Here is a 14,083-nt window from a genome sequence, read left to right on the forward strand (position 1 = left end):
AGATGTACTGGAAAGTATTTGAAGTACAAATATATTCAAGTGGCTTTATGTCCACAACCACATTATCAAGAGAGAGATGAAAGGAACTACACCTACATAGTCCTGTTATTGTTGTGACTTGCCCCAGTGAATTCTCTGGAAAAAAACCATCTTACTGCCAAAACAAGGACCGAGGGCTGACTCCATAAAGGGATTGAGATATCAAACTCCTCCTCTAGGTGACCCAATGCTCCAGCACCATCAGATTCATAAAACCTATGCTCAGCTGCTGTCAGATACTGAAGGCACTTAACATCCAGAGGGCCCTAAGTTTCTGCTGCTGAGCCCATACAGGATAGATGCACCTTCACTATTCCTAGACCCTTCTGGGGTTCTGCTGACCATCTCACCACAGGGGCCAAGATGGTAGGCACTTCAGAGCACATCTAATGCAGATGGAAGAGCTTTGGGATTAGGAAACACCCTGGGAGAGCCAAGTTCAAATCTCTGTCTCTATGCTTGAATTGCAGTGGGAATATCTCCCATCTTCATGGTAAAAAAATTGCTAGGCCATGGACTAACCCAACAGATTAGCGAACCTCAGCTATATCTAATGATTGCCTAGGAAGTGAAAGAAGCTCATCCAGAGAAATTTAACCTGCTCATGACAGGCATTTGCTTGTGCAGAAGCATTCAGATCTCTGCTCCAGCTTAGGCAGAGAAGAACAGATTTGAATTTGATTCTCCTTTTCCTGTGTCTGGCGCTCTAAGTCCTTCGCTGTGCCGAGGGACCTGGTAACACCAACACAACCTGCGCCTCAGCACATTTACACATGACACCGCCAAGGTAGTGTGCTTGCCTTCCTCCAAGAAAAGGTTCTCTGCTCTGAGTCTGCGTGGAGGCAGGTCTCTTGCTGGTTTAACTCTCAGACAAGAATGAGTTTCAAGCACTACACCTCTTGTCACCATTTCCTACTGGCAATGCTTATGTGACATTGCACTCAACCTACTTGCTTAGGCCCCTGATGGTCTCAGAAGCATGTAAAAGGCCCAGGAGTCTAACTCAGAAGCAGCAACTCCATTTGAAAGCAGAAATCTTAAGTTAGGTGTTGCAGCTCTGAATGTTAAATGTATAAGACCCTTTAGAGATTTAAGTCTTAATCCTTTTCCTTGTAATAATGAGGTTTGCAGGGAAGAATAGCTTTGTAAGCACGAATCTATACACATACTGCATATCACATGCCTTCTGTCTCAAAAACAGCATGTTACATCTGTTTACTGTAAATTAAAAAACAAATATTTTCCAGTGTGTTTTTTCTTCCAAGAAATATTGGCTGGGTTCTCTCATTTTATCAGGCTGTGGGAACATTAAGCACAGAAACAAGTTTAACTATTGGCCTTCAATTAAAATAAAGCCATAAAATAAAAACAAAAACAAGAGAAGAAAAAGAATAGGGACATAAACACTGAGTTATCTGCTATGTGCTGAATGGATCAGCAACAGCTATGCTAAGAAACCATGTATTGTTTCTGAAATGTAGCCAGAGCCATACAGGGGAAACTGGGGAAGGTCTCAGGCAGAAGTGTGCAAGCATAAGAGCAAGAGGAATACATGCATTCAACAGACATATAGAAAAGTGCTTTATGCACATGCGAATTTCTTGAATCATGGATTGAATGCTTTAGAAATATCCCTATTTTACTTGCTCCCTGTTCAATATTTGAAAGCATTTTCTTATCCTTTACCATTATCTTAGAACTTTTTAATATTTAACTTATTTCTTTTAAATGATTTGCAGCCCTACTCCATCATGCTTTTCTGGGATTTTGCTGCCTGCTTTAACTTGAAGAAAGATCAGATTGTTTGGAGCTATCCTGCTGCTAACCATAGCCCAATGCAGAAGACTTTTAAGAAAGCATGTACGGAACAATACATTGGAAAGAGAAAACTTAACACAATTAAAGCAACCAAAACAATAAATAACTGAAGATAGTTACCACTGCAGTTAACTCCATCAGCTTCCAGTTCATAGCCAGGTTCACAGCGGCAGAGAAAAGAGCCATAAGTATTGACGCAGGTTTGAGTGCAAGGGTTTTCGCCTGTACATTCGTTCACATCTGTGGGAAAATAATGCTCACTGCATCAGTGACTTCTCCCAAAACTCTGTTTTTGATTCATTACTGTGAAGCATTTCAAAGAGATTAGCTGTACAGGCAAAATGCTTTGGTCTGAAAAAATTTAACCAAGTCACTATTGTTAATTGGAATTCAGGATGATGACTGGAAAAAGCATACTGGAAACACAAGATTGCCTGGAAACAAAGCATTTGGGAATGTCTTCACCGTGCTGGTGTTCAGGCTGGATCTATATTAAATCAGTGAGGCTCAGCTCTAACATGACTGTTGACTCCTGATCTCATTTCTAATGGATAAAGATGGTCACTCACAACTGAAGAACCATAGAGGAAACCTGCATGCTCTGACTGTAACAAAAAAATAGCACAGAACATGGGGGTAAAGTATTTATTACAAAGGCTTTTGTGCTTATTGTGTTATTTTGAAGCTATCCAATGATTTTTTTGTCATAAAGACCTGAGACAAAATGCAGCAGGATACACCTGAGGAAAATAATATAATGTGGAATGTCCTTATGTAAACCTAGGGCTATGACAGAAACAATTTTTTCCTTTTAGGACATTAGCAGCTTCTGGAAAGTCCTCACACCATTAACACAGGCTGTTTCCTGGAGTATGTGGGAAGCTGCTTAGCAGTATTGGATAGCTAGGGAGAGGCTCTATGAAGAGGTCATATCTACTCTGATTCAGGTAGCATGTCACAGCAAAAGGTGGTCTAATGCTCAGGACACTAGTCTGGAGATTGGGAGACCTGGGTCTACTTTCCTGATCTGTCAGAGTTTTCCTGTCTCAGGAGAGTCACATAGCTTCAGAGTTTCAAAATACTTCAGTGCCTCTCTCTTGGTAATTTCAGTGAGCTGAGTAACTACATTTTAGAGGGTTTGGGCCTCTGTGCATATTTCTACTGATACACTGGTCACCCTGCTTCTGTGTCCCTTCTAGGTGAAGACAAACACATACATTCACATGAGGGCTACAGAAATATCTCAGACAGACAAACCTATAAACACTTTCAAACGCAATGTTAGGAAGGTTACTTGTATTCTAAAAACTAAGCAAGTTTTTAAGGGTGTTGCAGGGTTGGGACCAAAGCTTTCATTCATGGTTGACCATAGACAGTACCTTGGCATGATCTTCCATCATCATTGAGGGTAAAGCCTGGATTGCATGTACAGGAATAGGAACCAGGTACGTTAGCACACAGCTGCTGGCAGTAGCCATAGCGACATTCATCTATGTCTACAAATGGAAAAGACAAAAAGCAGAATGGTCTGCATTTTCACGTGCAGATACAAAGCAACACACACATTGAATCAACTATACCAGTAACAGAGAAATTAGCCAACATACTATTCACAGATCTAACAGCCAAACTTTCAGGTGTTCAGATCCAGAGTTATAGTTAAAGCACATCTCTACCCAAAAGAATGCAGCAGTGTATTTTTATACACCTCTGACATATATCAATGCCTATGAACTGACTGTCATGCATGTAACATTCTATTTAATGATATTTCATCAGAAAGCTCAGGGTCAGTCCCTTTAAGTGATGACTCTGAAGCGTACCGGTAGCTTGGATAGCCAGTCAGTACAAGCACAGCCAGCATTGTATCAGGGTTTTGTCAGAATCAGGAGAGAAACTTTTTTTCACCTCCACATGTACCAAAGCTACTTACCTAGAAAAGCAAGAAGTATTTGTTCCTAAGTGCTTCTTCTTTTTTTGACAAGATATTCTTTAAAGATTTTTTCCCCAATAGTCACATTCCCATTCCCATTTCCATTTTATATGAATCTTTAACTGACAAACTACATGATCTAAAATGTGAAAACAAATTTGCTGCCAAAATTAAATAACAGTCTTGGCTGAATTGCAGCATTAGAAATAGATACATTTGACTGTTATAAGCAAAATAAAATACCATAAGATAAACAGGGCTAATTTACAGAATGACAGTACCCTAAAAATCTTCCATGAACACTATAAATATGATGGTACGTGCTAGAAGAATCTTACTCCTTGCCTAGGAACTGGAATGAAAGACCTGGAGCGGTTGTCTCTTCCAAAGCTTTACATTTCCTTTGGTATCAACTGACTTTTGAGTTATGGAGATTTCTTTATGGCTACCCACAAAGCTTTGCATCCTTCCAGTGATGCTTCTGAACATAAAGTTTCCGTTCAGATTCCCCTTATGGGTGTTTCCAATAAGATCTCAGAGCAAATATTACCCCTGATTCATATCCATCCCTGCTGATCTCATGAGCTATTATAATGACAGCAGATGAGAAAGCAGGTACTGGAAGTATAAGTACTTTGTGTAAATAAGACCACTGTGGAATGTTTTATTGGAATAGCAAATTATTTCTTGCCTTTTCTTTTTCAAACCTGAAAGCAGAACTGTGTATGGAAAAAATATAATTATGTAAAAGTCTGGGGATAAGTTGAAAAAATCCCAAACCTGCTTGATGGAAGACTCACAGAAGGAGGGATAGGTCTGAACATCCACCCTGAGGCTCTCAAGTGAGTATCAAACAAGAGCATTCAATCAAATGCTAAGCTACAAAGATGACATCATTCAAATAAACACTTCCACAGAGAGTCATACTCTGAGGGAATGATGCCTGGCCTATTTTTCAGTGAAGCTGAGAATCTGCAGCTTCTGTTGAATTTACTGGAAATTGTGAATACTCCATACCCCAAAAGCCAGCTCGTATAGTTTCCAACAATTTCAGAAAGTTGAATTGTCTGAACTAGACCTTCTATAGTCCTCATACTCTTCCTAGCAGACATACTGAGCCTAATTCTTTTTCTGTTAAACCAGTCTCATATCAGTTTAGTCCGAACCAGTTGTGCGGGCATAAAGTTAAGTTAGTGCAGTAGAAAATTATTATCTCCAGTTAGTCTGCCAGAGTGAGTAAAATCCAAAGGCACAGGTTTTGGTGAAGTGACTTCCATTGTAAGTTCTAACACATGTAAACATCAGAATGGCAGTATTCTTCCTTGGATACATACACATGCATAGATAGCTACACAAATTCCAGCAGTTCATTATTTATTAGCTAAATTGGCTGCTTCCTGTTTTGGTGTTAAATATTAAGAATGTTTTGAGAAACTGAATTCTTGAATGACCTGAACATTTACATGATGTGGTAATACCATAAAAACAATAATGATGTGAATCTGTTGTATAAGTAGCTACATCCGGTAATTCAAGTCTATGCTGTTGGCCTTATTGGGGGAATTTTGCCATAGAAGGGCTCAGGAAGCCATTCTGAAAATGTCAGAAGTCTTGGAAATATTCTCTCTATATAAAATAACAAGGACACTGACACTAAGTTTTACCCTTACTAGTTTCCATTTTCCACTTCAGTCTAAATAGCAAGATAACCCAAAGGCCAGGGTCAGCTATGGTATGTACACAAGGGGTAGACTTGGCCCAAATCCTGCAAAAAGTGACATTGGTTTTAAGCAAATTAATACTCCATTTCACTGGGACAATGCATTAATTTAAATAAATGCTTTGCCTTTTGCAGGATTATATTTCAAGATTGCTATGTCTTGAGGATAAGGACTTTACTCTTATAGGGCTTCTTTTTGTGAGTGGTTCATGTGGACACTGCTGTAGCAGCTCTTCTTGTGTAAACATTACTGGAATAATTAGAATAGATTTGTAGTATAGTGTAGCGTTTCCTAACTGTGGTATACTAACAGTGCACCAAAAGAGCCTGGCTCTGAAAACCCAGCCCAGCCCTCTGATTACATTAAATGGTCTTTTACTGCCTTATGCCAGCAAAAATCACTTCTCCAGGGCCAATGGAAAAGCATGGAAAACTGAGACTGTTTTTGACACTTACAGAAAAATGTAGTGACTCTAAACACAGTTTGCATTGCCTTGTAATACTCTACCCCATAATTACTTAAATCAAGCACTGGGATGTTACTGCCTTTTGTAAATGTCATAAGCAGATACTCAAATCAATTCTAAGCAAAGCAGCCACTTCAGTTCTCTGGTATATCCATGAAGAAGCAAAGTGCTTTAGATCCATGTCCAAACCCTGAATGCTTCACACAGTCCTTAAATTTGGGCTTTAACCGGGAGAACTAAATGGGTAACGCAACAGATGATGCGGAGCAGAATCCCCCTCCTTTCCCGGCACCTCCGCCCTGCCACACGTGCCTGTACAGCCCCTGGCACAAGGTTCGGTCAGCGGATCTGCACTGCACGAGCCACCCTCCGCCTGCGAGTGCCCTTCTGCGGGCTCGCTGAGGACGGGCAAGGGAGGGCAGATGCTCTCCGTACGGCCCACTCGGCATTTCTTCCAAGCAGGCAGAATGGCTCCTTTCCGAAATCCTGGTTAACCTGGGGCACTTAATACAGTTTCCTACTTTCTCTGAGAGAAAAGGAATTACTGGAGATAAAGGAGCGAGGGGCTTGGAGACCTCATATCACTGACATTGGCTCCCCAAAGCAGCTGCCGCTGCACAGACCCACATCTGGATCGGGATCATGTCCATCCCCGCCAACCCCCCAAGCCTGCCAGGTGAGTTACAGCCGCTCTTAGCAGCAATTAGAAAAGCGGCCGTGAGTCAGTCCTTCACTGCAATTGCTACATGGGAAGAGAAAGTTGGAAAATAACTGGGCAAGCTCCAGGGATGAATGGGCAGGGAAACCCCGGTCTCCTTGCAGCTGAGGTGCTGTGACAGGACGGTCCAGCTCTGGAGAGCTGGCAGGCAAACAGCCCGCGCTGAGGGGAAAGGAATTAAAGAGCAATCTTTAAAAAAGCAGTTGTGTCCTATCTCTCTCGGAGCGCTGTACTTCACTGTCCCATGGGCACATTCAGCGAGGGAATGGGCTGGGGAGAGGGGAGCTGGAATGATTTCCTGTACTGTTCACTGAGGGATGTTTTTTCAACAAGGCTGAACTAAAAGGATGACAGGACATTGCTGCAAGAAAAATAACAACAACAAAAAAAACCCCAAACCAAAATAAAACTGCTTGGAAGCTACAGAAACAACACCCGCTTCAGAATTACGTTTTTTCTTGTCCCCAAGCAAGGGTTGGGTGAACCCAGGGATTTGCTGGTTTGTTGCTTGGTATCGAATACCGATGTCTTTGGGGCAGGACTGTAACTATGTGGAAAGGACATGTCAGTTTGGGAATAGATCAGACTTTTTGTACATATGCTTGTGACTCATCTTAAATGAAAGGGGATCCTTTCAGACTGGGAATATGGAAATCCCATGTGTAACATGGATGCTTGTCATATGGCATTCACATCTGCATTTTTGTTCCACGAGGGAGTCTTTCTGCCAAGCATACTGCTGGCACTTAACAAAATAAGAAAGACATTAGTTTCCATGTAGCCTAAAGTTGACTGTGTACTTGACAAAGATACTCAGTAAAATTAGTTCAGCTATTCACAGGCACACACACACACATGCACAAATCCCATATTGCATGAGGTTTCCTTTTTTTGCAGATAAACCGTGAAAGTATGGACCTTCAGAAACTCTTCTAACAACAGTCCAACCTTGCTAATGATAAAGCAATGGCGATGAAAGAAGAGGAGAAATTTTTACTAGAATAACCAACTGCCAAAGGCCTTTTAGAGAGCATTTCTGAAGAACATACCTAAACACTGGCCTTCTAAGAGCCAGTAGCCTTCAGTGCAGGAGCAGGTATAACCCCCTTCAGTGTTTATGCAGATCTGGGTGGGATTACACTGGTGGGAGTCTGAAGCGCATTCATCAATATCTGCAACACAGAGTATATCAACAAAACATTAGAAAAGACAACAAGAAGAGACTGTTCAAGCTGAGAGAGGCACAAACACAACTGTCATGAGGCACCGACATATGCAAAATATTACTTGCTACCCCCACCAACACAGAAAATTTCACTGTAATTTCTTCTGACAGAAAGTTCAACCAAATTGAACCTTTACCTGACAAAAAAATGTATACTTCACTGGAATCAATTTCCTGAAAATAAAACTCTTTTCTTTTTAATTTTTTACCATCCATATTGGTTTTGATGTCTTTGGCATGTTATTACAACCCCTCAGGATGTTTTTGTTGTGGGCTTTTTTTTTTTTTTTTTTTTTTGCAAAGGAGGTGAATAACATTCCTCCATTTATATAAGCCAGAACACTGGAACCTAACTGATTAAAAATGCCTTTCAGAGTCATAAGTTCAGCTTGAATCCCTCCTTGCTCAATCTCTTCCCTGATGTTTCTGGCATTGTATTTGCCTCTACATGTCAGAAATGGAAATAGCAAAAGATAAATTGTGTCATTTTTTCAGCCAACTCAGATTTCTATGTTTTATTTATTGATACCTAAACTATTTTTTATTCCAGCATACTGTGCACTGGCCTTTGCTGAAGTACTATGTCATCTGAGTAATGCTACTCCCTTGATCCCTCCCTGATTCTTATTAATCCAAACTTTGTTGGGTCATGTTTTAAAGTATCGTACAAACACACTGGGTTGGAGCATGCGGCAGAGGGCAGGAATTATGTCTCAGGATCTGCCTGCGAGGCACCTAGTACAGCCAGTGAACTGTAAAATCCTAGCAGTCACGAAATGACTGATCCAATCAGATCCATCACAGCAGCATATCTAACATATACTAATAAATAAATAAATACGCACACTCACACACATATAAATGTGTATTATATATACAGAGAGAGTCTAGATTTCTTATCTTGCCAACATCTTGTATCAGAGCAATTTATGGTGAGAGACAAAGCTGGTAGGATAACAAGAGTGGCACAGTGAGAGGTAATTAGATCTGCAGGAAATCTGTTCCCAAGTATTTATTGGCTAGAGGAAGGGTTGGCAAAAAGATGGGGTAAGTCGGGAAAGGGGCAAGATAACAAGTCTAGACTATATAGATTACATAGATATGTCGGTCATTTCCTCATGCTTTTCATTTGTTGCTTCTGAGACTGGGTTAAAAAATATGAATCCTCCCTTCATACAGCATATCACACATAACTGGTACTATTGGAACACAGGCATTATCTAACCATAAATTTCATAAGAATGACATTAATGTTTTCTAAATGAAAAAACTTTCTATTTGTTGTGTTCTCTTGTTTTAGGAGTGGGATCTTGCCAACCCTGCTCTTTCCAGCCTACCCCGAGCTTGTAGAAGTAAATATCCATTTTTCATGCTCACTGCTTCCAGTAATTTTAACTCATGAGGCCCAGTGGAGTCCAAAATGAGGGTCAGGATCTTACCATCACATGTGATAGCAATGCTCTTTGAAGTCTACAGACCCTCCACCCTGCTGCGGCGCATCTTTCTTGCATGGATAGAACATGCATCCTTCACCGAAAGCAATGCGTGTCTGTGGGATCAGTTTTGCTCCTGAGTCATCTTTGTAGCAGTAGGATGAGAAGTAATAAAATCACTCAGGAAAAGTAAGATGTCGGTGCTCTTTTCTTTGCCATCTACCAGGCAGACTTCTTTGCTTCTGCTCACTCTTTACCTTTTGCAGTGATAGTGGAGACATATTTCCATTTGGAAGCAAAATTTTTACAGCTGAGGCTATCTTTGGAGTTTCTGCTGCCACAGGAAAACCTGATCAGCCTGCAGCTGTCCATGCAGAACACCCTGACTCCCCTCATTTTACACTGAATAATACCTCACTGGCTTGATTAAGGGAGCTTTATGCAATGGAGAGGTATAAACAGCATTACTGATAATATCATATCTTTTGGCCTGGGTCTTAATGCATACACTCAGCTGTATATTACATGCCTCTGACTGGCTTTCTCTAACATTGTCCCTTACCATGATGCACCTTTAAACTCTGACAGGCCCAGCCAATGCAATCAAATCAATAATGTTTAGCAAGCAGCCTTCTCAATTCAAATATACCCCGGTCTGCCAGGGGTTATTTACGTTACATGGGCTCATTAAATGAAAGCTGATGTCTACACCCTGGGAAAAATGTCTGTGCAACAATTTATACCATTAGATATTTTTCTGAAGAAAATCAGAGCTGGGAGACAGAGGGTGCCCTGCCTAACCCATTTACACAGTGGGACATACAGTGAGAAGTAGTGTGGTTGATAAAGTCAAAATTAGATATTTAACAGGGAAAGAAAAAAAAAACCAACCTTATTTCAACAGGGGCAAAAACTATCCATAAAACTCGGAGAGATTGCCTTTAATGAATTCTCTGGAATTAAGTGCCAGCACAGAAACTACATTAAAACACTCCCAGGTCATTTTTGGTTGGGTGGAAAATTACAAGTGGAAGTCAATAATGTGAAAACCACTTCTTACTCTGGTTGCATGGCTTGTTATTTCTGTCCCATTCAAACACAAATCCTAGGTGTGTACATGCTAGGGGAATATCACTTCAAAGCTCACTCCTACCCCCTCTGCCTTAGTGATGGGTGATATATAATACCAGAGTAAAAGTGTGATTCTAAATATAAATGATACTAAACAATATAAAAATTGTCAATAATTTTGTAGTTTCAAAGGAGATTAGATAAATTCATGGAATAAAAATTCTCTGAGGATTATTTGATACAAGGATAGCACCTACGGCTAAGAAGTCCCTGAGATGCAATTCTCTGGACCTTGGGAGAGTGACCCAGTGTAACTTGTGCTGCAGTCTTCACCATGGAAAGAAATCCCACAATGATTTATCTGAGCCCCAAAGTAAGGTCTAGTCAGCTGGAGAGCAGGAAAGTTGCTAAAGTTAAGCAAGAGAGAAAGAAACCCTAGAAACCCCACTGACTCCAGTACTAAGGGTTGAACAAATCGTGGTATTTGGTGATTTTGGCATCAATACTGTGGAAGCATCATATGGTGTCATCCATTACTATTCTACAAGTATGATTTTAATAATACCAAACCTGCTTTTAGTGCCTTTCATCTTCAAGATCCTTAGTAAACATAACCTGCATCCCAAGAGCAAAGACTAGGCTTTACTAGTACCTAACTTTATTGGGTACCTCTTCTGTGATTTTGGCTAGATGAAGAATTGCCCTGAGGGGAACTAGGAAGCAAATACGAGTTAGATCAGTTCTCAGTGAAAACAGGCTGGTAGCAACTGTGCACAACAAGGGACTTGCACAGTGGCAGCAACCACACTGCAGTTGATGTGCTGAGAATTTACCCTGTGGTAATTCACCCTTGCTCTTCATCTTCCAGTGCCTTGCTTCCTATTTGAATAACGTGGATAACAAAATGTCTTTCAAAGTCCAGCCTCCCTCACTGATTTGTATCTAGAACTATTCAAAGCAAGGCCTGTCTCCTTATACACAGAGTCAGTCCACAATTAGGCTATTTTTATTTGAAGCCCCTCAGTCCTAATATAAATCAAATTATACAATGAAACGCTGCAATGTCCCATTTGACAATAAATAGCAGTGCCCCTGGATTATAACAGGGAAATTCAAGACTAAGATGTTAAAGGACTAGCCTGCGATTGCTCAACCAGATAGAAACAAGAACAGGTCACAAAAGTTTCTGACTTCTAGCCCGTCATGCAGCCCAATATAAAATGCCTCCTGTTATATTAACACTTAAATGTAACCCTTTCCCAGAAATTTCATGCAACCTCTGTATTGGCTACTGAGGTCTAAAGTAAAGGACTAGCCATCACTCTGAAAGCATTATGTTCTATAGGAGACCTCAGAGTCATTTGAAGGCTCTTTCAGCTAAACTCTTGCTGCTTCTATGCTACTCACATAGTGACTGTCCTACCCTAATGATGCATTGAACCTCAAAGCTTCCACTAGTTACTGAAGCAGAGAGAGAACTACCAACATGGCCAGCGGCAAATTGAAAGACTTATTTAGCTACCACACCTTTTCTTACCCTTAGAGACAAGACTGGGACTGCAGCTGTGAAATTACTTGCAAAAACAAGAGGATTTTAAAGATTGTCCTAATACCTAATCATTTTGTACAAGTCCAGATTTTCCCAAGTGACAAGTGACTCTGTTTGACTTAAAGGTTTCTGATTTTGAGAGAACAGCTGTTCAGTACTTAAAACCACTCTAGGGAACCAAGGCAGGGCAGGGTGGATCCCTATTCAAAACTTTCTTGCCTGGGAGTGCTTTGCCAAAAGTGGCCCTGGATGTCTCAGCTCTTGATTATGCTGCTGTGTGCTATCAAATTATCAGTCATCTACATTTTCTCATCTACCACTCCAGTTCTTGTGTTCATATTATTGCTCCCACAGGTAGTTTCAAGGGCAGAAGTTGAGGCATGAGTCCAGACTGAAATTAAATTTGACCACAAGTGGGAACAATTCACTTTGTTACTTCCCAACTGAATTCTGAGAGCGACTGCCCATCCAGAACACCACTCTACGCCTCCTAAGAAATACCACCTAGAATGAACAAGGAGCATCATAGCTGAAAGTCACAAGTTTTAAAGATCCAAAGCTGCCCAGACTTTAGTTCACGGACTGAATAGGAGAATGAATAGGAGGGTTCTCCATAGCAAGTCTGTCAGAAGCCCTTTCTGCAAGAGCCTGAGCCTGAGTACACCAAAACCAACTGCATCCCTTTCTCTTAGCTGAAACTGTCTGCCTTAAAAAACTTATGGCCGTGGTGATTTGGTCATAATCTGAGTCTAGCAAGCTTGGGGTGTGATGTTCTATTTATTTGACTTTCTGACAGAGGTGAAGTGGCTGGGGCAATTGGGTTTCCACTGGGGAGTGGAAGGGTGGAGAGAGTGGTTTTTATATTCCTGGCCGGCTGTCTTCTGCGGGATGTGATGTGCTGATGCTTTGTTTTTATTGGTACAGATTGTATTTTTAATGGATGGCAGGATGCCTGGTGCCTGGATAGATATCATTTACAATATCAAAATAAATGAACTAATTGTGTTTAGCATGCAAATTACTGGCTTTGTATTTTATAATCTGTAAGGGCAAGCAGTCATGTCCACAGATTCTTTAGAATTTAGCCACATCATAGAACAGTGAATGAAATTTTCAATTCATTGCCCATAATCAAAATAAAAATAATATAAAAAAAATTTAAAAGCCATGCATACAAAAAGGGGGCAGCATCTCAATATAGTGAGAAAGAAAACCTAGATGTCAAACTGGACAACACCATCACTTCTCAATAGGGATGCTAAATCTCATCAGAACACATACTGATCTTTTAGACTGACCCTTGTCCACAAGGAACACACAACTGAGGCCCATGCTCATTTATATCAATAATATTGCAAGAAAAGAATATGCACAGCATAGAAAGAAAAACAAGACACTAATCCATTGAATTAAGACTAGACATATTCAACATTGGCCATACAAAGGAGGATGAAACTGGGAGACCAGAAATTTCAAGAGAGAATGGTAAATGTGGAATCATTCTGTGAGAGTGTCTACAAGATCCTGAGATCTACTGCTTTCTATGTCTGGGATAAGATGCAGAAGATCAAAGCTGGTAGAGCTGAGACCTAAAATAGGAACAGCACTCTTATACAAAAGCTAGTTTGCTAGGTATGGTGGGCGCATTTGAAAATGCATTTCAAGGCAGACAAATGCAAGGTCATATATCAAGAGTAAAAAAAGTTGGTCATGAAAATAACTTTAAGGTCACTGAAGAGAATCATCTGAACATGAATTCTTCCTGACACAGCATTACTGAAAAGGCAGATGTAAACATGAGAACACTGAGTAGAAGCAGGAAATTGTTCTTACCACTGTATATTACATTAGTAAAATAATTACTGAAATACAATTCTGGTGTCAACACTTAAAACAGAGATATTGCAAAGAGATGAGGAAATCTCCAAAGAATAATTCCAAGTCAAGAAAACTTGTTTCATAGCAAAATATTGCTTTGTTTATTAATATACTTAAGAAAAGGTTCAAGTTATATTTGACAGTGATCTATGTACACCTTCATGGAAACAAAGATTTTAGCTGGAGATGGTCAGTGAAGTTGGCAGAAGACAATGTGCTGAGGTTCAGTGTT

The 14,083-nt window shown here is 40.4% G+C and overlaps 1 protein-coding gene across 6 annotated transcripts in view; it reads right to left on the reverse strand.

Annotated features, from left to right (window-relative positions):
• FBLN5 (fibulin 5) overlaps window positions 1-14,083 on the reverse strand; it is a 53,256-nt gene that overhangs the window by 12,894 nt on the left and 26,279 nt on the right. For all 6 annotated transcript variants that reach the window (XM_013940674.2, XM_013940677.2, XM_013940672.2 and 3 more), the window contains 3 exons: window positions 7,745-7,867; window positions 3,237-3,353; window positions 1,978-2,097 (listed from right to left, as the gene is read on the reverse strand). In XM_013940674.2, coding sequence (XP_013796128.1) covers window positions 1,978-2,097; window positions 3,237-3,353; window positions 7,745-7,867 — 360 coding nt within the window. The remainder of the gene's footprint in view (window positions 1-1,977; window positions 2,098-3,236; window positions 3,354-7,744; window positions 7,868-14,083) is intronic.

The sequence above is a fragment of the Apteryx mantelli genome, chromosome 4, assembly GCF_036417845.1.
Source record: "Apteryx mantelli isolate bAptMan1 chromosome 4, bAptMan1.hap1, whole genome shotgun sequence".
Classification (NCBI taxonomy): Eukaryota; Metazoa; Chordata; class Aves; order Apterygiformes; family Apterygidae; genus Apteryx; species Apteryx mantelli.